The 24,997-nt window shown below is 48.8% G+C and overlaps 10 protein-coding genes across 10 annotated transcripts; 6 read left to right on the top strand and 4 right to left on the bottom strand.

The window, feature by feature from the left end:
* Window positions 1–4: 4 nt before the first annotated feature.
* AFUA_7G04100 (replication termination factor 2) lies at window positions 5–1,232 on the top strand (the record flags this gene model as incomplete). The annotated part of the gene is made up of 3 exons (XM_744005.2): window positions 5–150; window positions 207–681; window positions 747–1,232. The coding sequence occupies exons 1-3, from the start codon at window positions 131–133 to the stop codon at window positions 1,230–1,232; spliced, it is 981 nt and encodes a 326-aa protein (XP_749098.2). The 5' UTR covers window positions 5–130.
* A 249-nt stretch (window positions 1,233–1,481) lies between these two features.
* Window positions 1,482–2,847, bottom strand: AFUA_7G04090 (mitochondrial 54S ribosomal mL50 protein; the record flags this gene model as incomplete). Its single annotated transcript, XM_744006.1, has 3 exons — window positions 1,482–1,757; window positions 1,818–2,265; window positions 2,369–2,847. The coding sequence occupies 3 exons, from the start codon at window positions 2,845–2,847 to the stop codon at window positions 1,482–1,484; spliced, it is 1,203 nt and encodes a 400-aa protein (XP_749099.1).
* A 36-nt stretch (window positions 2,848–2,883) lies between these two features.
* Window positions 2,884–4,320, bottom strand: AFUA_7G04080 (thiolase family protein; the record flags this gene model as incomplete). Its single annotated transcript, XM_744007.1, has 2 exons — window positions 2,884–2,984; window positions 3,099–4,320. 2 exons carry the CDS (start codon window positions 4,318–4,320, stop codon window positions 2,884–2,886), a joined length of 1,323 nt encoding a protein of 440 aa, XP_749100.1.
* Window positions 4,321–7,963: 3,643 nt separating this feature from the next.
* Window positions 7,964–9,266, top strand: AFUA_7G04070 (3-deoxy-7-phosphoheptulonate synthase; the record flags this gene model as incomplete). The annotated part of the gene is made up of 3 exons (XM_744008.1): window positions 7,964–8,006; window positions 8,074–8,129; window positions 8,256–9,266. The coding sequence occupies 3 exons, from the start codon at window positions 7,964–7,966 to the stop codon at window positions 9,264–9,266; spliced, it is 1,110 nt and encodes a 369-aa protein (XP_749101.1).
* A 678-nt stretch (window positions 9,267–9,944) lies between these two features.
* On the bottom strand, window positions 9,945–11,052 carry AFUA_7G04060 (cytochrome c oxidase assembly protein COX14; the record flags this gene model as incomplete). Its single annotated transcript, XM_744009.2, has 2 exons — window positions 10,555–11,052; window positions 9,945–10,438 (listed from the first exon to the last, which is right to left on the bottom strand). The coding sequence occupies exons 1-2, from the start codon at window positions 10,853–10,855 to the stop codon at window positions 9,945–9,947; spliced, it is 795 nt and encodes a 264-aa protein (XP_749102.1). The 5' UTR covers window positions 10,856–11,052.
* Window positions 11,053–11,115: 63 nt separating this feature from the next.
* On the top strand, window positions 11,116–12,311 carry AFUA_7G04050 (DUF2458 domain-containing protein; the record flags this gene model as incomplete). Its single annotated transcript, XM_077805178.1, has 3 exons — window positions 11,116–11,794; window positions 11,887–11,929; window positions 12,021–12,311. The coding sequence occupies exons 1-3, from the start codon at window positions 11,286–11,288 to the stop codon at window positions 12,309–12,311; spliced, it is 843 nt and encodes a 280-aa protein (XP_077661306.1). The 5' UTR covers window positions 11,116–11,285.
* A 643-nt stretch (window positions 12,312–12,954) lies between these two features.
* On the bottom strand, window positions 12,955–14,604 carry AFUA_7G04040 (putative hexokinase; the record flags this gene model as incomplete). The annotated part of the gene is made up of 1 exon (XM_744011.1): window positions 12,955–14,604. One exon carries the CDS (start codon window positions 14,602–14,604, stop codon window positions 12,955–12,957), a length of 1,650 nt encoding a protein of 549 aa, XP_749104.1.
* A 3,908-nt stretch (window positions 14,605–18,512) lies between these two features.
* On the top strand, window positions 18,513–18,813 carry AFUA_7G04030 (DUF2945 domain-containing protein; the record flags this gene model as incomplete). Its single annotated transcript, XM_744012.1, has 2 exons — window positions 18,513–18,608; window positions 18,670–18,813. The coding sequence occupies 2 exons, from the start codon at window positions 18,513–18,515 to the stop codon at window positions 18,811–18,813; spliced, it is 240 nt and encodes a 79-aa protein (XP_749105.1).
* Window positions 18,814–19,428: 615 nt separating this feature from the next.
* AFUA_7G04020 (putative lipase) lies at window positions 19,429–22,022 on the top strand. The gene has a single exon (XM_744013.2). The coding sequence runs from the start codon at window positions 20,123–20,125 to the stop codon at window positions 21,512–21,514; it is 1,392 nt and encodes a 463-aa protein (XP_749106.1). The 5' UTR covers window positions 19,429–20,122; the 3' UTR covers window positions 21,515–22,022.
* A 54-nt stretch (window positions 22,023–22,076) lies between these two features.
* AFUA_7G04010 (uncharacterized protein) lies at window positions 22,077–24,923 on the top strand (the record flags this gene model as incomplete). Its single annotated transcript, XM_077805177.1, has 4 exons — window positions 22,077–22,117; window positions 22,174–23,053; window positions 23,102–23,266; window positions 23,325–24,923. Exons 2-4 carry the CDS (start codon window positions 22,973–22,975, stop codon window positions 24,921–24,923), a joined length of 1,845 nt encoding a protein of 614 aa, XP_077661305.1. The 5' UTR covers window positions 22,077–22,117; window positions 22,174–22,972.
* Window positions 24,924–24,997: the final 74 nt, after the last annotated feature.

Here is a 24,997-nt window from a genome sequence, read left to right as displayed (position 1 = left end):
CTCGCCTTAGTCATCCCGCTATCAATCATTCTTCTGTGGCAAGCGACAACTGATCAGTAAATGAGAGTCGATTGTCGCAGCACTCCTCTGATACAATATATACGACATTTCTGGACTTAATCGCTGCAAAATGGGTAACGATGGTGGCAGGTAATCGTTCTTAATGCCCTTCATCAGTAGGACTGTCCAACTAAGGTTCTGCACAGTATCCCAACCCGCCGCGAGCTCGTCAGAGAAGCCGCAAAAGCTCCCAGCACAGCGCAAGTGAAAGAGGCCCAACGTGAAATGCAAGAGCACTTTTGGACCACCTGTCCCTTATCGCATAAACCTTTAGCTCGACCTATTGTCTCCGACTGCGTCGGTAATCTATACAATAAGGATGCAATATTGGAATTCCTGCTTCCCGGCGACGACGCCCAGGGAATCAGCTCTAAAGCAGACTGCGAAGAGATCTTATGCGGGCGAGTTAAGGGACTTCGCGATGTCGTTGAGCTGAAGTTCGAAGTCGATACGGAGCGCGGCGAACATGCATCCAACAAGCATAATAAACGTGAAGCATGGATCTGTCCCGTCACTGCTAAGCAGCTCGGCCCGAGTGTGAAGTCGGTCTACCTTGTCCCATGCGGCCATGTTTATTCTGAAGAAGCTATTCGTCAACTTAGGGACGATAAGTGCCTACAGGTATGTTTGTTGTGAGTCACATCCCAGCGCTCCAACTTTCCTGCTGATTAGTCCGCGACACGCAGTGCAACGAGCCCTATGCCGAGGATAACGTCATCCCAATCCTTCCGCCGAAGGAATCAGAAAAACAACGACTGATGGCGAGGGCGCAAAAGCTAGCCGAGCAAGGGCTCACTCATTCTCTCAAAAAAGCGCCTGGCTCTAAAAAGCGCAAGAAGCATGCTAATGGAGATTCGGCTGAGATTGAAACCACTGCCGAAGCAGAGTCCAAGTCAGCCTTGGCTTCTTACTCACAGAAGGAACGGCCTGCAGCCTCGAGTCGAAGCAATACCTCGACTCCAACACCCAGTGCATCAAATGGTATCAAGAACGCCTCTACTGCGCTGCTAACCGCTCGAGTTCTGGAAGAGGAGAATGAGAAGAAACGGCGTCGGAAAATGATGGGTGCGAACGAGAATATCAGTAGTCTTTTTACTAAAAGCTCCGGAGACGCCAAGTCCACCAACAGTGACTTTATGACGAGAGGCTACACAATGCCCTCTAAGAAATAATGAGCTCTAATGTGTGCATTCTGAAGGCGTTCGGCGTTAACGGGTTATGCTTGTCGGCTACTGCACCAGCTCTTTTGAAGAATCCTCCAATCTTTGATAGACGCTCTAACACTAACCTGTGTTGTAAATATTCCAAAGAAATATTTCATGTATTGTACAGATATTTCCCTATTCAGAAGAGAAAGAAAGCATGCTAACTGATAAAACTATATGGCATATTCAGTGTAGAATTCTGAACTCGAGACACATTTATTCAATGAGGCCTCTTGCGCGAAGTTCAGATTCAATGATCTTCTTCCGACCCAATTCCTCATCCTTGTGCAACGCTGTCTGGCGCTTGGTAAAGAGCTTGACGTTAGGCAAGTGCTGAAGCTCGGGGTTGTTGACTAGTTGATCGGCCAATTTGGTAGGTTTCGGATTGACGACTCCCTCGAGATATTCTACGGCCTGCTTGACCGTGGAGATCGAATGCATGACAGGATCCGGGAAATAGTGACCGCTCAGTTGGGACAGTCTCTTTAGGAACTACGATAACATTAGCAGTATTTCCCATAGGATATCAATCAAAGATGCAAGACAACTTACAGCAAATTTAGTCTCTGGATCATTCAATGAAAGGGAGAGGAATCCCTTATCCCGCACACTACGGTAACCGAAGAATGGAGGGGTGGGGGCCTGCGATATCGAATCTTCGACGGCTCCTTGCTCCTCTGTCTCAACGTCCTCTTGCACTTCTTCCTCGGCTGGTGTGGCAGTCGTATCGGCTCCCCCACCAATCTGCTCGAAGATGTAAACGAGAACATCCTTCGATTCGTCGTCCGGATAGACCAAAGATTGGCCCCATTGGCTCTCTGCATTCGGGACAATCTTGCACTTCCAGATCAATTTGAAAACGGGCTTTTCATGTTCCACGACGTCACATATCTTAGTGAGTGGCTTCTTCAGGGCATGCATCAGGCAGATTTCGACTGCGGCTTGGTGAGCAGCCAAATGAAGGTGGCCCTCCTTGGTCAGTTTCTTCTTGAGCATGAAACTGAATTCCCAGTCAGTAAAGAGCTCGTTGTCATTCAGAGAAACTGCCGCAGCCGCGAAAAGAATGCGTAACTGCCTGTAGAGGAACATAGTCGCAAACTTACGGGTTAAACACATCAGCTTCCGTAGGGGGAAGGTCCGACCACTTCCCCAGGTGACCAACGCGAGGAAGACTCTCCCATGTTGTTGCAGGCTCGTAGGTATTAGATATGACATCCTCACTCTGGGTTTCCAGAGCTTCAGTGGACCCGCGAGACGGTTCTTCCTCTTGTTGTTCAGGCTGTTTCTTCCATTTCCGCTCAAGAACACCTTCGCCTCCGTAAGGATCTTTCAAGCCTGGCGGATTATCCGTTCCCCAAATCTTGCGGCGCACTCGTTCAGTGAGTGGTGTTGCGTTCGAGGCATTTCGCAGGAATTGACGGACAAGGACGGGACGCGGCCGCACGTCCTGTCTACAGATCGAACAAATGTAAAGAGTTCTGGAGCCCTGGAGGGGTGGCACCCCCAATAACCGCAGTGATTGACGCATGACTGGGGCGTTGCGGAAATTGTTAACTGTCCACCACCTTTTGAAAAGTTTCATGATGCCGAGTGATCTTCCGCAACATAGTCACGTGATTTAGAAGATAGTCTTGGCACCACAACCAATCCATTCCCATTGGGGAAATTCATGAAATGGTTTGGACAGAAGGATTGAGAATGCTAAACATAGCAAAAGGGCTATCAAATTTAACGCTATGATGTATATACATGACTTTACGCCGTTCTCACAACATAGATACACCGCGGTTAATGTCGGGTGGAATCAACAACTTTACTCCCTAACAAACATACCGGCCATACCCATGCCAGTTCCGATGCACATACTGACTACACCAACATCCTGTCCAGTGCGTTTGAGCTCAGGTAGCAAAGTGGCGAGCTGCCTGGCACCGGTAGCACCCAAGGGGTGACCAATCGCAATGGCACCACCCTTGGGGTTAACTTTGGTCTCGTCAATTCCAAGCTTGCGCACAGAGTAAAGAGCCTGAGAAGCAAAAGCCTCGTTGATCTCCCAGATACCGACGTCGGAAACATCCATGCCGACAAGTTCAAGAAGCTTAGGTATGGCAACTGCAGGTCCCACACCCATCTCATCGGGAGCACATCCAGCAACAGCGGTGGCAACCCAGCGAGCCTGGATTGAAGCAGTCAAGCCAAGCTCCGTGGCGGTAGAACGGCGCATCAACAAAGCAGCAGCGGCACCATCGCTGACCTGCGAGCTGTTTCCAGCAGTGCTAGTGCCATCTGCCTTGAAGGCAGGCTTCAGTGTTGCCATCTTCTCAACAGATATGTTATGACGAATACCGTCGTCTTTTGTCACAGTAATCTCCTTGGGTGCCGCATCAGGATTCTCCGGGTCAAAAGAAAGGGTCTTGACTGGTACTATTTCAGTATCAAACAGGCCAGCATTTTGGGCTGCTGAAGCCTTCTTGTGTGACTCGGCTGCGAACGCATCCTGGTCCGCCCTCGAGATACCGTACCGGGTGGCGACGTTCTCAGAAGTAATTCCCATGGGCATAATGCAGTCTCTAGCATCCTTGGATGGAGACTCTTTCAATTCAGGCCATAAAACTGTCGGGATGGCACGGGACCCGTAGTTCCGAGTCATAGACTCCATACCACCACCAACACCGACGTTCAGTGCACCTGCCCGAATCCCATTACCAATGGCTGTGATAGCGGCCAGGCCAGACGAGCATTGTCGGTTGATTGTGTGGAAAGGCACCGAGTGCGGGAAGCCAGCGTGGATCTGAGCCATGCGCCCTGCTTTGGCGCCGCCTAGTTCCTGGAGGACCGAGCCGATAGCGACATCATCAATCAGAGCTGGGTCAAGATTTGGGTTTGCCTCGAGAGTCGCTTTGAGAACGTGAGAAAGAAGCTCTTCGGGATAGGTATCCTTGAATCCTCCCTTCTTCGCACGAGTTACTGGTGTACGAAGTGCGGAGAGAATGACGATATCTGAAGGGGACTTTTGGAGAACCTGGCGCAGGCCTCGGGGAACAGGAGAAGCCATTCGAGTGTCTGTGAAAGTTGTCTGAGGCCGACACAATCGAAGATTGGCACTTGTCGATTATTTCTAACTTTCGAGAGAGTCAAGGTGGGCGAAGCTGTGTGATATATCCTCCAAAACACCTTCAAGGAGCAGCATTAGTTAATTTCGCCTCCGCAAATTTAGGACCCGGCAAAATACTTATATAAAAGAGGCTACCCGGCTGTATTCCGGGGTTCGGGACTGTCGTGCCTAGATGAGGCGTTGAAGCTGCCATTGAACTGCCGGCAATGAAGTTCGGCTAAGCGATCTGCCGCCGACAGCAACTGAGGCAATCTGAGGACGGCGGGATGTGGGGTAAGTTATTGCTCATAACAATGTACCACGTGCTGCCCTGGGCCCTTGTTGTTATAATCACCTCCTATTCATGTTGCTTGTAAGTTTCTTACCTGCTCAACTATTTCGAAGGTCATCTGGTTCGTCTTGCTTACACCTTTGCGCACCATTGTCCTTCGGATATCTGCTAGGGGGAAATCCGACCATTGATCGGATGCGGTAGCTTATGTCATCGGCCTCGGATCTGTTTGTCGGAAATGAGAAACGATCAAGTGACTTCAACGATCTACCTATCTACATGTCTTACCTCCCCTAGACCAGTTGGAAACGATCGTGTAGAGCAGAAACGTCGATGTTCTCATTCACTGGGATTATTGAACATTGATATATTAGGTTGCGTGGCCCAATCTCTATGAACTTTGAAGCTTTGTGATGTCTCTAAACCGTGGCTTCCATGGGTATATTGGGTTCAAGGGTACTCAACAAGTTAAATCATGACGGTAAAACAGGTATCATCAGAAAATTCGCATGTTGGTGAATGAGGGATCATTACATGTGAGGTAGTCGCAAATCGGACAGAGGATGTCAATTGCGGATAATATGGCTGTAGTGGCCGGGAACCTTGCGCAGGCATTTGTCGCAATCAGCTCGAAATCCCATGGCAAAGGATACCTTCTTCTTGTTTGAATGGGGTCTGTTTGGATAGCCGGACCGTGTGGCTTGCTGTTGTGATTCAGTCGTGCCAAACTGTTGCGACGGGTCTCGTTGGGATAGGGAGAGCGCCGGGGACGCTGATCGAGATGCACCACTTGTCATCTCAGCATCACTTGTAGAGCACTTCCCATGAGAAGCGGCATTATCGTCCTCGCTGATTGGACTTGGGAGGCGCTGAGTGGAACCAAAAGTTTCTTGACTACTCTGGGTAGACAGTTTTCGAGGAGTACCGATCTTGTTTGTAGACTCCACGAATGCCTGATCCATCACTTGCGCGGATGGATTTCCTGCGGAATTATGTTCGGATATACTGAATACTTTAGGTTGCTCGCTGATGTTGAGGAACTGATTGACCAGATTGTGTGGGATTGGGGATGGTTGAACACTTCCGTTCCGAGGCGTGCTACCTGGCCAGTCATGCGGAATTTCTTTGCTAGTCAGGTTATAGGTGTCCCCTATGCTGTCGACGTCCATCGTTGTGCTAAATACCGGAGCGGAGGAGTTGAGAATCTGCGGAACAGAACGCGAGGCGTTTACGGCTGCCGTTACAGGATCGCATAACGTTCTAGCGATGCCATCGTCATCATCATCTGACGACTCGGCAGGAGTCAAAGTAGGTATACCAGGACGGTTTGACGCCAGGCAAGCTTCGGTGTAGGAGAGTCCTCGGTTATCTAGTGAGGTACGCAAGGGTAGAGGGCGTGGTCTCTGGACGTGCGGCTATCAGTAGTTGTAGATTGGATGATTTGCAGGCAATGAAAAGTGCAACACGAATCGGCAGGCAGCAGATTGGCCGTGCTTCAACACGATGATATCGGTCGGAAAAAATACAGACCTTGTTCCCCCTGGACCCATTTTTATCATCACCCGTCAGCTCATCTGGCTCCCTCTGTCGTTTTGAGAACCCTAACATGACCTTCTCATCATCCCACTGAAGACGGTGACCCTCCCGGGTAGATAACGTCAAGGTATGATATGATTATTCAACCAGAAAGGATTAAGAATGAATATTCAAGCCAGCATTCAGTCGAAATGCATCAATCGAAACACTGAAAGGAAAGGGGCAGTGAGAAACCTCCCTAACTTGAGGCCAGCATACGCATCAATGAGAATGGTGAAGAGAGAATGATGCAGAGGAAGCAAACCAGTTAAGCTGTTATTGTATGGGAGCTCTGAATAACCTAGTCTGGACTAGTTGGTCACCAATCCACAAGGTAACTACTAAGATCCTAAGATTGAGCTTCCTCACTTCCCCTTAGCCTCGAAAGCGGAGAAGCGGACCGAAGTGGAGAACAATTTTATGCTTTGTTTATCTGAGACACAGGATAGTGAGGAACACATCGACTCCTACGCAGAGTAGACCACTATCAATCACGCTAGCATTATGCTCATATTACTCTGACCTTGTATTTTGTAGACTGATAGTCACTAGACAGAAGTAGCTCCTTCACATTTTCTTACCTTACAACATTTATAAGTTGGTGTGTCTGTGGCTTTCTTGCAAACAGTACGGGTTCAGTTTACCTTGTGATATAAGTTTGTCTGATCTGTAACCAGCCTGAAGTTGCATCATGCGTACTTCCAGTATCCAGCTCTGTGTCTTCCTAGTTTACTTCAAGTATCGTTCACAATGGACATGAAGTCCATAGCACGTAAGATTGCGGACGTCATCTGCATGAGTGATGACTGCAAATTGTGATTCAGTTGTAGTCAGATCAAGAAACTCGAGCTTACTTTCAGATTGACATCCCGTTAGTATGAGACTTTGTAGGGTCTAGACTTCTTTGGCCGACATGAAGTATTACAACCCCGTGTTACAACTGGATACCATGGTGGTCAATGTGCGGTGAGATGGATTGCAGAATAAAACTTACAGTAAATGGTGCCTACATTTAATTCTTCTTCCAGGATGGAATGGAGACGTCGGGTACGGAGTAAAAGAGCGACAATAAAGTGCCACAGGTCCAATGCCTAAAGACATGAACCGATAAGTTGGAAGTGCAAGATGGACTGTGACGACACCGAGTATTATCTCCTTGTCTTTTTAGTTAACAGAAAGGGCGATGGTAAAGTAGTAGAAGATCTGAAGCATATTGGATATATCCATGCTGTAAGTACCTGCTACTTCCATTCAATAAATACCTAGTACAAGAGATGTCCGATCCTTAAAATACTTACCCATGGTAAGGCAAGTACTTACAAGAGTTCTCTGTACCTACCTTACCTACCTAAGGTAGGTAGGTACAGCATCCAAATTCCGTGCACCCGACCAAGTAATTACAATACCAGTCTTTGAAGTGGTCAGCTTATGATTTGGGTCGCATGTTTTTCTCTGAATCATTGTTACCCCACTTAGGATACCCGATCTGCAATTTTACTCTTCTGTTATACATCTCTACTCAGTAATCGTATCCCATCTGGCATAATTAACCACTATTATATCACCAGCTTACCTTTTGACCAACGTCGCTTTTTCAATTGGTTCAGAGTCATTTGCCCATCAGTTTTTGCTGCTTCCTCTTGGATCTTGACTACAAAAACCACTGCTCCGTCTTCCCCAAAGCTCTCAAGAACTTTTTTTTCTGACTCCGACATCGCTACAACCCCACGATAAATCATGCCCCTCGTAAAAACTACTGAGGTCAACGAGGACACTCGCGGTAAGCGTCTTTTCCTTCTCATACTAGAAGCTAATCGTCTCTCTAATCAATTGATCCTTCTCTTCAGTCCTGGGATATGATCCACTGCTCTCCCCCCAGTTCCTTCAGTCCGAGATCCCTGCTGTGAGTCACCCGAGCCCGGCTCCTGGCCAGTGTCGAACAATATGGGACTACAAAATCCTTTTCGGGAATGCCAAATAAACCATTCCGTGAAAAGTATAACATTGAGGCTGACGAGTTCTATTACAGCCTGCCCATGCGATTGAGGCAGTTCGATCTGGCCGTAACCAGGCCATTGAGATCATTGAACAACGCGATGACCGCCTCTTGGTTGTTGTAGGCCCATGCTCGATCCATGACCCCGCTACGGCGCTCGAGTATGCAACCCGGCTGAAGGAGCTCTCTCAAAAGCTTTCTTCAGAGCTCTGCGTGATTATGCGTGCCTACCTGGAGAAGCCCCGCACAACAGTTGGTTGGAAGGGTCTGATCAACGACCCGGATATTGACGAAACCTACAACATCAACAAGGGCTTGCGTGTCTCTCGTAAGCTCTATGCTGATCTTACTGGTATGGGGATGCCTATTGCTAGCGAGATGCTCGATACCATTTCCCCTCAATATCTTGCCGATCTCATCTCTCTTGGAGCTATTGGTGCCCGTACGACCGAATCGCAATTGCACCGTGAGCTGGCCTCTGGTCTGAGTTTTCCTATTGGCTACAAGAACGGTACGGATGGCAACCTCACTGTTGCTATCGACGCCATTGGAGCCGCCTCCCACCCCCACCGTTTCCTTGGTGTGACCAAGCAGGGCCTTGCTGCCATCACCAAGACGTCAGGCAATGAGCACGGCTTTGTGATTCTACGTGGTGGTAACAAGGGAACGAACTACGATCGAGAGAGCATTAAGAGCGCTCGTGAGGCCCTTCGGGCCAAGAAGCAGCGCGAGGTCGTCATGGTGGATTGCTCTCATGGAAACTCGAAGAAGGATCACCGCAATCAGCCTCTCGTTGCTAAGGAGGTGGCAGACCAGCTGCGTGAGGGCGAAGACTCCATTATTGGCGTCATGATTGAGTCAAACATCAACGAAGGCAACCAGAAAGTGCCCCCTGAGGGTCCCTCAGGACTTCTCAAAGGTGTCAGCATTACAGATGCTTGCATCAGCTGGGAAACAACTGTCACTGTGTTGGAGGACCTCGCTGATGCAGTCCGTACCAGAAGGGCTGTCAAAGCTTCTAAATCGAATGGTGTCTCGCAATAAGCAATTCCCCTGGGGCAGTTTCCGAGGCATCTCTTCCTTGGTGATCCACCTAGGTGCTCTTTTTGATTTAGCCACCAGGACCATCGTGCCGTTGCCCACTTGGGATTTATTTTCCCTTCTGTCAAAATTTGGCGACGACTATCTCCCATGAGCTCTTTAAGTAATTCACTGTTGGGTTTGGGGAACCATACTGAAGCCAAAAGTTTTTAAAGCCTTGTCTTTGTCAGTTGATGATGTTTTCGAGCTTCTTATAACGTCTGATTCCAGTAAGTGCAGCTGGCGTTTCAGGGCACAAATCGACCCTTCCTTTCAGTGGATAGGCAGGATGCAATGATGTAGGACTCGTAAATGATTTTTTGTACATATAGACCCACACTTGATGATCTATGTTTTTACGCACAGGTAGCGGAGTCAACTGACGAAGGTGGAAGCAGATTATATGTACACAGTAAGAGAGGGAGCCAGTATTACATAGGTCAAGGCAAGGCAGAAAGCTCAAGGGACACCGTATACAGACGCCACAACCCCTGAGAAATGATGGGTAATGAAAGGAGATGAGAGACTGAGACACATGCCATGCAAGAATGATAGGAACAGTCGGCAACATCATTGGAAGATAGTGCGCGGAGAAGTCGAATATATACCCGATTCAGCTTTATTGGCAGGTATATGTCACTTTCACCGTCCAGTAAGCCAGCTTTTCCAGCTTCGTGTTGACTGCTTCGCAGCAGTCTCCACATTCTCAGCAAGAACATCCAGCTGTCCCGGCTGTGCCGGCATTGTCGCTGTTTCGGAGGGTGTCCTCGACTTAGAATCTTCCGCCGCCTTCGCGTTGAGGGCCTCGAGCACTCCCACTTTGTGATCAGCAGCTCCGTCAACCTTTGACGATAGATCGGAAGTGGTCTCGTCCTGCTTTAGTCCGCCAAACAGGTATTCCTTGGCCCGGTTCCACGGTCTCTGAGCCTTCGCCTCCTCCTTCTTCCGCTTCATAATCTCGCCAATTTCCTCATTCTTGATTAACTCGAGTTGCTCTGGTGTTGCGGATCCGCTGGCATAAGCTGCCTTTGCATCTTGCAGCTTCTGCAATTCCCTTTCAACCCACAACGCTCGCTGACGACGGTTGTATAGTGTCAAAGAAACCATAGAATAAACCGTGAGGACACCGCAGATACCTAGCCAGAGACAGAACATATTAGCACATTCCATTCCGACAATCCCGTAACCTTCACTGCAATCAACAAGCTTTGAGATTGAGAGTTGCCGCTTGGCATGCTTCCTAAATACGTACCGGACGCGGTGATCAAACTGTAGACCATGACCTTATGCGCCTTGTTCGCGAATCTGCGCCCTACATCAATCATCTGATCGACGCGCGAGGTTGACTGGGCCAGCCGAGCCGCCCGTGCCTGGGCTCGCAATCGCTCGACTTTTTCCTTCGGAGTCTCTGGTCTTTCGCCGGGTCCCCGTGCTGCGTTTTTCTTGGATTCTGCCATAAAGCTGGGGAGCTTGTATGGTGCCCCGCCGGGCTTGGAGCTGGCATAGGGCCCTGTGGCTGTGAATCGCGTCGCGTCGGCTGCGGATCTGGACATGGTATCGGGACGGGGGGTTCGTATCAATTGGTTTCGATTCAATCGTTTTCTTTTCTGTTTGCTGAATATAATGTAAACAAGCTACTCTCCCCAGCCACGTATCTTTTGAGGTCAAGTTTAGTATTTCCGGTGAATTCCAGGACAGCGCAGGTGGCAGATCGCGGAAGTGCCAGCACAAGCGGCGTGAGAGGTTAGATCGGGAAAAATTCAGCGGAGGGATGGACAGAAGGAGAGCCAAGAGCCGCACATCGCCCACTAGACAGATATCATACTTCCAGAAGTACGGAGTCCATCTACGTCCATCGCTCAGATATTTCTTTCGTGTGGAATCTAAATTTCTCGTTGAATTATTCTATGGACATAAGACTGATAATTAAACGTCGTCAATCTTTTCAGCTTCTCGCTGTCCGATTGCTCCCTTTCATCAACAATGAATGTGGAGGGCTACAACTCCGCAGATCTGACATCTGTCTTGAGGACTCTATCAGCTCTGTCAAATAATCAAAGTCATCAGGGTTATCAAAACAATTCTCCTTCCGTCCACATATCATCTTATTCTCGCATTCCCCAAAGAACGCAGGACGAGGAAGACGACCCGTATGAGCCTGCAGAAGCTTCACCTCCATTTCCTGTAGCCCAAGTACATTCAAATCAATCAACTTATCAAAGAACCGCAGGGGCTCATGCGCCCTCAGCTAAAGCTCCTCTGCATCCTAATGCATCAAACAGTATCGCGGACTCTTCTTCCATCACCACATGGGCTGCCGCTCTACGACATGTGATGCGGGAAGTATCCCAGAATGAAGACACACAACGACGAATTCGGCGATTGATCCAAAGCCAGCACGACCACGAGAGACAGTGGTGGCAAGGACGAGAAGCCTTGCTCAAGAAACAGAAGGCTCGTGTAGAGAAGAAGAAAGAGCTAGATGCAGTTTTGTAAGTCATGGATGAACCATCCATCATTGCCAGCGATACCCCGTTCGACCTGTTTATTCATTCCTGCAGCTGTGCTGATGTGATTCCTCCAGACGCTCTGTTGGGGCACCGGTCGATGATACAAAACAAGTCTCGGTATGTCCAATGCCTCCTTACAACATGAAAGGAAAGAAGAGAGCTTTTTCATGGAGACCTAAACTAATCAAACTCCCGCCTATTCGTTCAGACAGCCGAAGAAGATCAAGCAGAGTTGAAAAACTACAATGCGAAGGTCTATAGAGCTTCCAAACAGATGGCGGAAGCGATGACATTCGAGCTTCGACGTCTGGGAATTCCTTTCTTCACTATCAAGGAAAGCCTAATCTCTGACGCCCCGAAATCTCCCCAACATGGAATTTCCAGACGCCCTCAATCCACTGAGTCGGCCAGTTCACACCAGGCCTTGCTCTCCAGGGACGAATTGTCCGTGCTCCAGCGCCGAATGCTGGAGTTGCTGCAAGATCTCTGCAAGGAATGAATCTCTTGTACGCGCATGTTGTCGCATTGTGCCATCAAATACTATCTTCGCTCGACGTTCGTCCAGATTGATGGCCTGCCACTTCACATACATGACAATCTGACCCGTGTGTTGCATTATTACTCGGTTGTTGGCCCTACCCTGTGGCTATGTTCTACCTTCTAGAAGCGCCAGAAGGTCGAGTGAGCTTCGTTCGGGAGCAGTCGAATCAACCCCCCCACCTCCCCCGGCCCGTATGTTATCTTTGGGCCAATCACAATGAACAGCGATAGGTCGTCGTTGGAAAGACCCGATGCTTTTGATCTGTGGCTTTCATTATGTACATCGCAAGTCTAAAACCACAAACCGCCAGTTCGAACCCTCTATACCGGACGCCTAGAGACCCCTGCTTCATCCGTCTCTTCGAGCCTAATATGCAATAGCAGACAGATCGCAGAATCGCAACTAAAAGAGACTAGTGATATGGGAACCATGGGCTAGAGATAAGCTGAGGATAACGATAACAGTAGACCATACGAACAACACCGTTAATGCAAGATGAAAGGCAATGGAAAAGAGACCACGATCATGAGAGACACGCCTCGGGGGAAAATGTGAACACAACAACATCAAGTGTTGGTCTCCACAAAGAGTGAGAATTTTTTTATCCTGACTTCTGATCCTCCACAGCCACGGCAACTGCAACTGCAGCCCCCAAGATAGCACTCTCAGGCGCTAGTTCAAGGCGAATATAAGGACTCGTAGCAGGATCTAGCGGCCCCTGCGAGGAATTAGTTTGCTGAGTGAGCTGGTTGAGGTACCCCTGGCAACGATCTCTGAAGCCGGGATATTTGTTGATGACACTACCATCACATGCGATGGATAAACTCCGAGAGTCTTCCTCACTCTCAACAATCGTGATTTCCTGAGTATCCTTGACAGAGGATGCTTTCGATTCTGTCGGATCGGAGAATTCTGCATCATTGCGTAGGCACCACATACTGTGGATCGCGGTTGCCAGATACCCTGCCGCGCGCTTCGATACAATCTGACAAATTCGTCGCAAGAAGCGCAGGTCTTCGACGGATGGAGACACTGGGAACGTATGCTCTTTCTGGAGGAGGGCTGCTGAAGGGACCAGTGATGGTGACGTGTCTGCTTCGAGGAATGCAACAATGCTGGTGTCGAAGGAGTAAGGGTCTCGCATGGAATGAGGAAGCTCGCCTCTAAACAAGTTCGCGGTTTCGACGGCCTCTGTGATGATGAGTCGGACAATTTCACCCAGGTAGCGACCAGTAACCATGTACTCCAATGGCTGGTAATCAGGCCTTAAGTGAGTCTGGTTGAGGATATCATCCCATCGGGTCATGGGCAAAATTCCACCACCAAACATGCTCAGCTCACTGTTGATAATTACATGCTTGGCATAATCAAACCAGCCTGGCGGTCTGGTGCCAAACTTGGTCAATCCTATCTCACGCACAGGAAAATGAACCGCAACATTGGTTCCAGTTCCGAGGATTAGAGACATGCGTGTTTTGGGGTCGACGTACGCTCGCGAAAGAAGTGCTGCGGAACTGTCATTCACTATTGCGTCGACTCGTACGTTGAGGCTCCGTCTCCGGCATGATTGGACGATCAAATCCCCCAATTCCTGACCAAGGGTACCGTTGGAACACAAGAACCCTTTTCCCATGTGAATCACCAGGCCACTGCTGATGGATGTCTGCTCAATTGGAAAAGACCATGATAATCCCATTGAGAGAGGCACAGCTTCCCGACCATAGTCAGCACCCACCGCACTCAGCATTGACTCAATCTTCTCGGCCATCCAATCGAAGAACAAGGTACCTTCCAACAGCTTCACATCGTTGTCGATTGGAGATGATGACTCTTGAAGAATCTTCATTGCTCCTGCGCCTCCTAACTCAATCAAGGCGACCCGGAATGTCGATCCCCCAACATCCAAAGCCAGATACGTCCCTTTCTCAGTTCCTGACGGCAGTGCATGGTTGTACGATGGCAGCATGCACACCGGGCTGGACTGGAGGCACGACTTGAACTGTTCTCGGATCTTCTCTGACATGATTATCATATTGCGCAAAGACAATGGTGAAGTGAAGAGGCGGTCGACTTCCTCGGCAAAGTTGTCGAGCGTCCGACGTCGCCAGTAGGCGCCGTGGAAAGTCTTCCGCCGCTTACGCGAGGGATCACGAAATAATGAAGGGAACACAATCATTGCCTCTAATGCAGCGACAATGTTGGAAAAGAGCTCCTGCATCCTGTGCAGGACTTTGACTAGAGGAGCTGTCATGGTTGAAGCGGCAACAATGGTACGCTAGCAGTTTACCTAAGGAGGCCAACAAAAGCGACAATACGTACAGCCAAGTCTGCAGACGGACAATCAGATGAGACGATATTCAATAGTGGAAGACAAGACGAGGCTGACACCGATTTATACAATGATGCATCTGAAACTTCGGGCAAAAGTATGGGGTGAGCAGAGAGTAAATAATAGAGGCCCCACCGAGGCTGATGGTGGTTAGAAAATCGACAACTCAGCTTCAGAACGAGTGCGTCCACTATAAAGTGAAGGGTGCCAATCAAGACCAGGTCCCTTTCTGCCAATGGAGCCCAGTAGCATGTATGAAGAACGAAGGTGACACCAATGAAAGTGTCAAAGTTATGTCCTTGTTCGACTGGCAATGTGGAGCCACCTTCTTCCCTTGCAGGTGTCGAGCGGCGAGGTAAGATGGAGAGGAAGGTAGACCAAGAGGAAGATACGGAGAATAAGCCCAAGCAAGGGAAGAATAGAAGCAATAGAATCAACAGACGTGGACGGAACTCTCCACAGAACGGTACCAGATGGGAAACAAAAAGAAAGATTCAATGCTGTAGTTGCACGGAGGACGCGAAGTTGAAGGTGGTGGCGGTGGGTGAGATGTTGTTGTAGAGGTCGTAGCAGTCAAGACTAGTTTCAGGTCAGGGTCCGTTGTGAGTGTAGAGTAGTATTATTATTATATTATTGTAACAGTCGTTAGTCGTAGTCAATGGAGGGTGACGGGGACTATAGATGGTTGGAGCATGGATCAACGCGTGTCCATTCCAGAAGAGATTGTCACAAGGGGGAGAGAGCAGGAAAGGGAACTACTTGAAGCAACGATAACAACCGCAAGGAGGAAGCGAGGCAAGAGGAGACGGTTGAAGATAGATGATCTCGATGATGAACCCAGAAAGAAGTAATGTAAACTTTAAAAAAAGAAGGGAAAACGGAAATAGGGAAAGCAAAAATAATCGAATTGCGATACTGAGACAGATACTACCAGATCATGGTTCTGTTTGGGAGAGTGCAACATAACAGTGCCCATTTGAGCCCTCAGTCAGTCAGGTATGGTAGTATTGTATCGTAATTACTTTTCATCATCTGCTACCTTACTATTTACCTATCCTGGACAGTATTAAAATAGCTGGATTCGAGAGAGACGATCAACTAGATGATCCAAATCCTTCCAGGGGTACGGAGGAAACTACTGTTGTTCATCTTAAACCTTGACGACAAGTCGATGAAGGACGGACTTAGTGGTGTCTAACTACCAGTCCATCAAGGTAATCAAGGTACGGAGTACTATTAAGGATATCACCTAGTAGCGTGGCCGATCTCTTGGCTTCAGTATGCCTAAAATTGATTTTCTAAATCGTCTTTAGAGGGTTGACTGTCTCTGCATGACCGAAACATAAATAGAACAAAGTTACCCTATAAGTAAGGACATGCTATTATAGGTTCACTAATAGAGTACTGCCTATCTTCCGCATCATGGTAATCTGTACGATAATGCGCTACAAGAGCAGGGCTCTGCATTATATCTTTTGAGATCGGTAGTAGATGCTCAGTAAATAGTGGTGAACCTAACGACGTACGTAGTCGTAGGCGGACGTGGTGATCGCCATCAGAGTTACATTCTCCGTAACCAATCCATCAGATGTTTCGGTTCTGTCATTACCGTTTCAGTACTGTGTCACCATCTTCCATTTCACTCCTTAGATCTCCCAATCGTCTGTAGAAAACAATTGGATATATACAAGAGAAATCCACTTTGTTTTCTGCGAGCAGGGCGAGGCATACACTGTTGAATGTTGATTATTTGCTCTGGAGCATTCCTGATGGTGGCTTCTTGACAGGCTTCTTAATGGGGGCTGGTCAGTAGGTAGGTCCGCATATTGTGGTATGTGTGACACTTGATGGTGCAACGGTGGTAGTCGGCAGTCTCTAATCACAAACGCCGAAACTGTTACACTGGAAGCTCCATCAACCCAAACTGCATAGTGATGACAATGAATCGTGTCGGGCTTCAGCCTGATTCTTTTTGGTCATCATAATGCTATTTAAATGATACTCTGTTGTCAGGTTCTCCTTCACTGTGTCCTCTATACGCATTACTATGCTTCACTGAATATCCTTGATTTAGAAGATCTCACAGCTAGTATAACCCTACATTCCAAGCGACGTACTCTGCCAAGGCACGGTAGATAAGTTATGTAGGTAGTGTCACTGTGAAGGTATAGTTCGACATCTTCCGTATCCTACTTGCCTGCAACATATACTACTTGATCTCATTGGTAAGTAGGCACTGGTCGCTTACTGATATACTCTCACCTCCCGATCAAGGAGAGCGCAGTTGTTCGTACTACGGAGGACATATTGTCATTGTCGAAGGCTCGGAACGATCGACAGTCTGGTTACGGAAGATTATCGACTTATCAAGTAATGATCCAAGTTGTTTGAAACATCCGCACCTTATTAAGTTAGGACGGCTTGTACATCACACCTTGTCGCCACACGGTACGCCCCGTAGGTTGATTGCCTAGATAGACAGTGAGCGAAGAATCTTCGAAACTTGAAATTTCGAATACGAAAAAAGGTATTGACCTCTCCAATGCGGGCAACCACCATTTCTGGCTACTTACATTCTGTATCTAGAGTAATTGGGTTGTTTTCATCGAGTTTTCTCGAAGGGTTCAGACTCTCTTCCCGATCTTGTATTAATCACACACTACGGAGTAACTACTGAATACTAATTTTTGCCTAGTGTGACATCTCACCACGTGGACCGGGGGGAAGGCCCGTAAGCTGTAGTCTGGAGATATTGCCAATCAACATGGATGTAGTACTCAAATTCAAACTTCTTAAACGAAGGTCAATGTGGGGACAAACATTACTCATGAAGACTTGGATTACTATGAGATCTCAATGTCTCTGGAGAAATATCTTCAACTGTGCAGGAGGATACTTGCCCAACAGGTCAAACTTACTCCACAGTATACGGCGCAATTTAGGGACCATCAGGCGTAGGCTGACATGGCCGACTTCCTCCAGATAATAGACAGACATTGATGACTTCACGTACTCGCATATCCTGAAACAAGAATCGATGGTGACCAGCAAGATGGGCAATAATTGCTCAGCTAAGGACAATGATCCATTCAGAAACCAGCACGTGCGCATTTACCATGCGATATGTGCTATATTTCGTTTCAATTGCAACTGTATGCTATGTATGGGTCCTGACTTTGAATGCAACATTCTAAGACACTAAAATATCAGTGATTCTGATCTGATCTGATGGACCTCTTTTTCAGCCTATAATGGCATTAATGCTTATACCTAGTATGACATGCTTTCGAAAATACTAATCGTCCAATAAAATCACGTATTATTCAGAGCCCTGAGGTCCCCTTTGATGGGTGATTATGTCTATTTTAGTCTTGGCCATGCTATCGGTTAGTGCAATGACCTGACTGGTTTCCAGCATCAGGTAATTGTGACTGCAATTACAATCTCCCGAGTCTTCTTCTACATCAACATTATTCAGCAACAGAATCTTCAACTGGAGGTGCCACTTCTCGCCTTCCTGCTCTAGTAAAGTAGCCGTGTCTGAGGCAGTCCGTCCTTAGCCCTGTGAAAATCTGGGTAGCTGTCGACAATTGCCCGATAGGTGCTGAACTTCAAGTGAAGTCATACACAGACCTCTTCGTCTGTCTTGTTGACACTCCACAAGGCGGATAATGTGACGATGTGTTGTCCATGGGTGTATTTGCGATGACATCAGAATTACAGAAGCGGAGCATTCATTGTATCTTCCCAGTTCTTTGATGCATCGCAGTTATTGAACATATCAATACGCAGATTCTCTAGCCATCAGACCGAGATTGAGTAAAAAAGATATGTCGGCCGAGCGAGTCAAAGACAAGAAAGGAGAGATTATTAATGAGGGTGACCATGTCTACACCCGCTATCGGGGCGGATCTCACGAAGGAGATGTACGACGATATTTCTTTACACCTATGTCCTTTGATCGATGCTAATAGACGATTTCTCTAGGTTGAAAGAATTGTGATGGATCAAGCCGAAGCGGACGAGGAGAACGTCGCGAATCCTCCCAAGGTGCGAGGACGATGCGATTTCGCCCCCACTACCCCTAATACATTGTCTCAGAAAGTCAACGACGCGAATGCTAACGCTTGAAGGTCATCTTCACCGATCAACATGGACACCGGGTTGCGCATAATCCCAGCACGTTGGAGAAGACAGGATGATAGCTCCGCCATATGTGGACGCTCGCAACCCAGTTTAATGCAAGTTGGCATGACAAATATCGTCTGTCCTTGAGCATACTCCTAGCTTGCTGCCTATGATGGGACTTGACTTCCCTTGCTATATGTTCTGAGTTATATCCTTGATTGCGTCCCCACATATTCAGTATCCACCGGGGCTACTCTTCCAGTTCGCCGGGCAGAATGCAAATAACGTCCATCGTATCTGACAGACGATGCATCCAAAGAACGCACTAAAAGGGACATAAGAATGGATAAATCTTCTGCTGCATACTCTTCATCGCAACAGTCAAGCTAGATTAAGCTTACATGCGTCGTTGGACTTTCAGGGGCAATCTGAAGATCGCCGTAGTATGGTTGATCACAATCAACCTAGGTTATCAGCTCCGACCTTTGTTAATCGTTCTAGAAGCTCGTGCTCTCTTTGCGTTCTGAGTACTGACAAATCAATACAGCACTAACTATCAATTCCGGCAAGGGCTAGGGCGTTGTTGCCTGGTGAGCTGTGAGCATTGTCAGCATTATGGGGTGGGTTCCCCTCAAATGTGGGGAAGTGCTACTAACTGCTAATGCCGCAAGGGCTGAAGAGACCCCGAGATTTCCCCAGCTAAGAGCGCCGATCACATGTGAGTGAATCTAAGCCCCGAGAAGAAGAATAGAGCTATTCGTCCATATGGGATTCTTCATGGAGTGGATGGACCCAAGCCCAAGTGTGCTAGATTGGACTCGGGATCCTGCCCTTACTCAAACGTGTCTTGATGAGACAAAAGGAACAATTCCTCGTCCTGATGTCCTAACAGAGACCCAGGATCCGGCGAGGATCCACTTGGGCCAATCGAGCATGAGCGGAAGACAAGGAGCAATGGACTTCATCTGGCCGAAGATCCTATCATTGGTCTCTTTCCCTTGGCCCCCTTTGCTCAGCGTCGCCCGACGCACTTCCGCGCCCTGTGAGGTCGGCGAATTAATCAATGGAGTGGTCACGCACACCCGTTAGACTGCGAATGATCAGCCACCGTCAAGAAGAGAAGTCTCAATATTCAATCTAAAATTCGAGATATGATTAAGAGGCCGAGGCATTTCAGAGAGGGGAAGGCAGCTCGTATACTTCTTCTCTAGAGAAATCAGAAGATAAATTGCCTGCTGCCTTCCCTCCGAAATGTCTGAATTAAGCTGGCTATCGTCTTAAGGCGTTTCCACCCAGTGGCAGCGGAATCAAGATGAGGTGGAGTTCCTTGCTGAAGGCAGCTGTCCTGTACAGGGCAATCCTTAGTCCTTTGGTTTCTGGTGCAGTCATTCCCCGCGGCGCCGTTCCAGTCGCCTCGGATTTAAGTCTTGTTTCGATCCTGTCTAGTGCTGCCAATGATTCTTCAATTGAAAGCGAGGCTCGGAGCATTGCCTCCTTAATCGCGTCAGAAATCGTGTCAAAAATCGGCAAGACTGAGTTCAGTCGCTCGACCAAGGATGCTAAGTCTGTGCAGGAAGCATTCGACAAGATTCAATCCATCTTTGCAGATGGCACCCCCGATTTCTTGAAAATGACGCGTGAAATCCTCACGGTGGGATTGATACCGGCCGACATTGTCTCTTTCTTGAATGGCTACCTCAACTTGGATCTCAACTCGATTCACAATCGGAACCCCAGTCCGAAGGGGCAAGCCATTTACCCGGTCAAAGCTCCAGGAGATGCCCGTTACTCAGTCGCAGAAAATGCACTGCGGGCAGCGATCCATATCCCCGCCTCTTTCGGCTATGGGAAGAATGGAAAGAAGCCTGTGATTCTGGTTCCCGGAACAGCTACACCCGCAGGGACGACTTATTACTTCAACTTCGGCAAGTTGGGAAGCGCCGCAGATGCCGACGTGGTCTGGCTCAACATCCCCCAGGCCTCGTTGAATGACGTTCAGATCAACTCTGAATACGTCGCTTATGCAATCAATTATATTTCGGCCATTTCAGAGTCCAACGTGGCGGTTCTTTCATGGTCCCAAGGTGGACTGGATACTCAATGGGCCTTGAAGTACTGGCCATCTACCCGAAAAGTGGTTGATGATTTCATCGCCATCAGCCCCGATTTCCACGGAACGGTCATGAGGTCACTTGTGTGCCCGTGGCTGGCAGCGCTTGCATGCACTCCCTCGCTGTGGCAGCAGGGGTGGAATACAGAGTTTATCAGAACTCTGCGAGGCGGCGGAGGGGACTCTGCATATGTTCCCACAACCACCATTTATTCCACATTCGATGAGATCGTACAGCCTATGAGCGGCAGCCAGGCGTCTGCCATCCTTTCAGACTCCCGGGCCGTCGGTGTATCTAATAACCACCTACAGACCATCTGCGGCGGCAAGCCTGCAGGAGGGGTTTACACTCATGAAGGTGTCTTGTACAACCCACTCGCATGGGCATTAGCGGTTGATGCGCTATCCCATGATGGCCCGGGCGACCCGTCACGGCTGGATCTTGACGTGGTTTGCGGGCGTGTGCTGCCACCCCAGCTTGGCCTAGATGATCTGCTAGGCACAGAAGGGCTGCTGCTTATCGCATTAGCAGAAGTTCTTGCATATAAGCCCAAAACCTTTGGCGAGCCAGCCATTGCGAGCTACGCTCATTGAAGGGCAGGATAGCGGATCGACGCGGTCGTGCAGATTTACTTGATGCCCTCAGAGATTTGTTTGTTCTGGAACTCTGGATACACACCATGCTAAAGAATCTTGTTGATATCGAGGCCCCTGGTCCAGCGTCTTGTGAATAGCTTATCTAAATAAAAACTTATATTAATAACGTCACTTCACGGGCGAGTGTGACGGTCCGAACCGGTGCGAGTTGCTTGATCGGGAATCATAATGTCATACAGCCGAGTACGGATCGCAGTGAATAAAGGAGAGGCGCAACTCGTATTATTGTATTTGTGCCCATTTCTGAAGGAACTGTCACGTGGTGCTCCCTCAACTGTCTGGAGGCGGGCAACACAATGCAGAGAGATTCAAAACAGATGATTCCGCATCCTAGGCCACGCTCGCAGAATCCCTTGACCACTTCGCCTCCGATAGATATGATCCGATGAAGCAGTATTGGGGCTGAAAAGTCTGGGACCTCGAGTGATCAGCGAATGGCAGCCCGTAGAAGGTTAGGCCAAAGAAGCCAAGGCCTCCAAGCTCTGTGTACAGTGGAGCATGGCCACGTCCAACAGTGATTTACTGTCCAATAATCTACTTGTAACCGCCCCTAAAGCTGACCATTGCCATTATTGATGACGCTGATATCTATCTAGACTTCTTCCAGAACTAGAAATTTTGATGACTGCCGTTCCTCAATTCCGCTGGAGACGCCAAGACGACTGTTGAGTGATTGATCCAGTAGAGGCACCCAGCGTCCAGATCTCTTTGGCTTTCATGTTACTTTCCAATCGGGCCAATATTGATAAAGAACCATCTTCCCCGATCTAGTTTCAGCCGTTGCAGAAAAGGGGACCGAGAATAGGCAGTATCACGCAAGCCGCGCAGCCTTCGACCCGGACTCGCCAAGTGTTGACGCCGCTAATGGGTTATGGGCCACTGTACACGAGTCGGCCTACGTCAATCGCAGACTTCGGCCATCACTATCTGGTTCTCAAACCGCGAAATCCGTAGTGTGCTCCACTGCCTACAACATCGCCAAGAATGTCCGCTTCCTCTGATTGCCAATCCCATACCAGGTTTTGCGTGGTCGCAGGAGTGGGCACAGGGGCTGCGTCTGCTCCTAAATTCCTACGGAGCACAAGATCACTTGTACCAACGTGAATGAGCATATGTGATTATCATGTTTTGTGGCTTCGTCTGTTTCATTCTAACCTCCTCACTTTTAGCATCACGCAATGTCGTTTAACTTCTCTACCACGGAGTGCTTTGCTACTCCTAGGAATTTAGTCCGTACACTACTATAGTCGCTTCGATCAGAAGGATTGCGGTCCTCTAGTCGAAGCGTCGGCTTATCACCCTGCTCTAGAGTTCCCTCTCCACCTTATTTCGTTTATTTGCTTCTTATTCTCGCTTATTTCCCGGGAATTCTCTCCTAGGCACTCCTTGAGCACGATGTTTTTCTGGGTCTTGTTTCTACTTCTCTTCCGCAAGGCTGTTGCCGGCTCTGACGATGATCTGATGTCCTTTATCACAGTATGTCCTCTAGTACGGGCTGAACGACGTTGGACTGACAAGACTAAGCTTCCCGAAGTTAGAGCGCTAAGATTCGACGTTGCTTACTATGACCGTGAATCTGTAAGCCCGGGATACTGGTTCGTAGCGCCATATGGCGTGATTGACCCAGAGGCTCCCACCAAGCAGTGGAAGCCATGCCAAGTCGGACCGTACATCTATGATGCAGATGGGGTATGTCTCTCTCAAAGACTGATACATGGACCCAACTTACAAATATAATTCTGCTCAGGTCCTGATCTGGGCTGGTTCATGCATGTTTGACAACCGAAATATCTTCGATTTCAAGGCGGTGCACAACATCGATGATCGACCTCATCTCTCGTTTATCCTGCAGCATGCGTATCACGATGATGGCAGTGAAAAGGGACTGGGATATGTCCTTGATGAGCATTACGAGCCAGAATATGCAGTTGGGGTGACAAACGATCTTTCAGCATTCAATATGCATGAATTCAACATCCTCGACGGCGGAAAGACAGCCCTAGCTTGCCTATACCGGCCTGAATACATGGACCTTGGAGATTTGGGGCGTCCCGATGAACATGGCTGGGTCATGACTGGTGGTTTCGTGGAATTGGATGTAGCTACCGGGGCTGTACTCTATGAATGGAGCTCGGTCGGCCACATCCCTATTAATGAGTCTGTGCAAGTCAATCCCTGGGATTCGCCATCTGCCCAGCCTGGCTGGGATTATGTCCATGTCAACGCCGTGGATAAGAACGCGGCCGGTGACTATATCCTGTCCGCACGGTTTACAAACACCATCTACCTCATGTCTGGACAAGATGGGCACATTATCTGGAGACTTGGGGGGAAATTTTCAGACTTTGTGCAGGATTTCACATTCTCTAAGCAGCACCATGTCCGGTTTGTCGATTCAAATGAAACGCATACAACTATCTCATTCTTGAACAATGCTTCTGATGAAGGAGGACAAGACGAAGATCATTCCGCTGCTCTCTTTGTGGAGGTGGATACCAGTGCATCCCCAATGACAGCACGGTTGCTCGACCGTTACGACCGCCCGGATGGAGGTCTCACACGACTCCGTGGTAGCGTTCAGCGCTTGTCAAATGGCAACGTCTTTGTTGGCTGGAGTGAGCGGGGCTATCAAAGCGAGCACTCGCCCGACGGCAAAGTCCTCATGCAGGCCAGATTTGCATCCACTCGCTTCTCCACCTACCGGTCCTACAAGTTTTCCTTTACGGGTCGTCCTCTGACGCCGCCGGACGTGGTCTCGACTGTGTACGGCACAGATGAGACCGACCTCACGACTATCTTCCACGTCAGCTGGAACGGTGCAACAGACATCGCCTCGTGGAATTTCTACGCCCGCAAGGAGAAGAACGGAATCCCTGTGTTGGTCGGCAACACCACCAAAATCGACTTTGAAACGATGTACATCGCTGACGGGTATCTGGACTGGGTCTCCGTGGAAGCAGTGGATAAGGACGGGAATGTACTGGGTACTTCTGCCATTCATCGCACCACTGCACCGGATAATTGGCGGCTGGCAGGTTTCGAGGGCGAGGAGAAGCCCACGCCTGACGACCCTTCGCTACTGTACAGCTCGAAGCTGTCCAGTGAAGACGACGTTGCAGGTTCTTACAGCACGTCCAAGGAAGCAGCCAAAGCCGTAAACCAAGCGTATGAGCTTATCCAAGGGGTTGGGGAGCTCCTGATCTTTGTTCTAATTGCATGCTCCATGAGCGGGCTCATGGCCGGCATTTACTTGTTCATCCGGCGGCGTCGTATGCAGGCATACCACACAGTCCCATCCGATGAGGCTCAACCTACGGACCATCTTGAGCCACATGAGAGCAAATAACGCTGATTGCATGTTTGAGGGTTGCGTATCCAGTAACAAAGGCGTTGTGGTGACCTCGACCTTGCGGTTACTTT

The sequence above is a fragment of the Aspergillus fumigatus genome, chromosome 7 (assembly GCF_000002655.1).
Source record: "Aspergillus fumigatus Af293 chromosome 7, whole genome shotgun sequence".
In the NCBI taxonomy this organism is placed as follows: domain Eukaryota; kingdom Fungi; phylum Ascomycota; class Eurotiomycetes; order Eurotiales; family Aspergillaceae; genus Aspergillus; species Aspergillus fumigatus.
The sequence above is the reverse complement of the archived record's forward strand: the minus strand, read 5'-3'. Positions and strand labels throughout refer to the sequence as shown.

Coding starts and splice junctions, on each gene's coding strand:
- AFUA_7G04020 (XM_744013.2), top strand. CDS start 20,123: ATGAGGTGGAGTTCCTTGCTGAAGGCAGCTGTCCTGTACAGGGCAATC.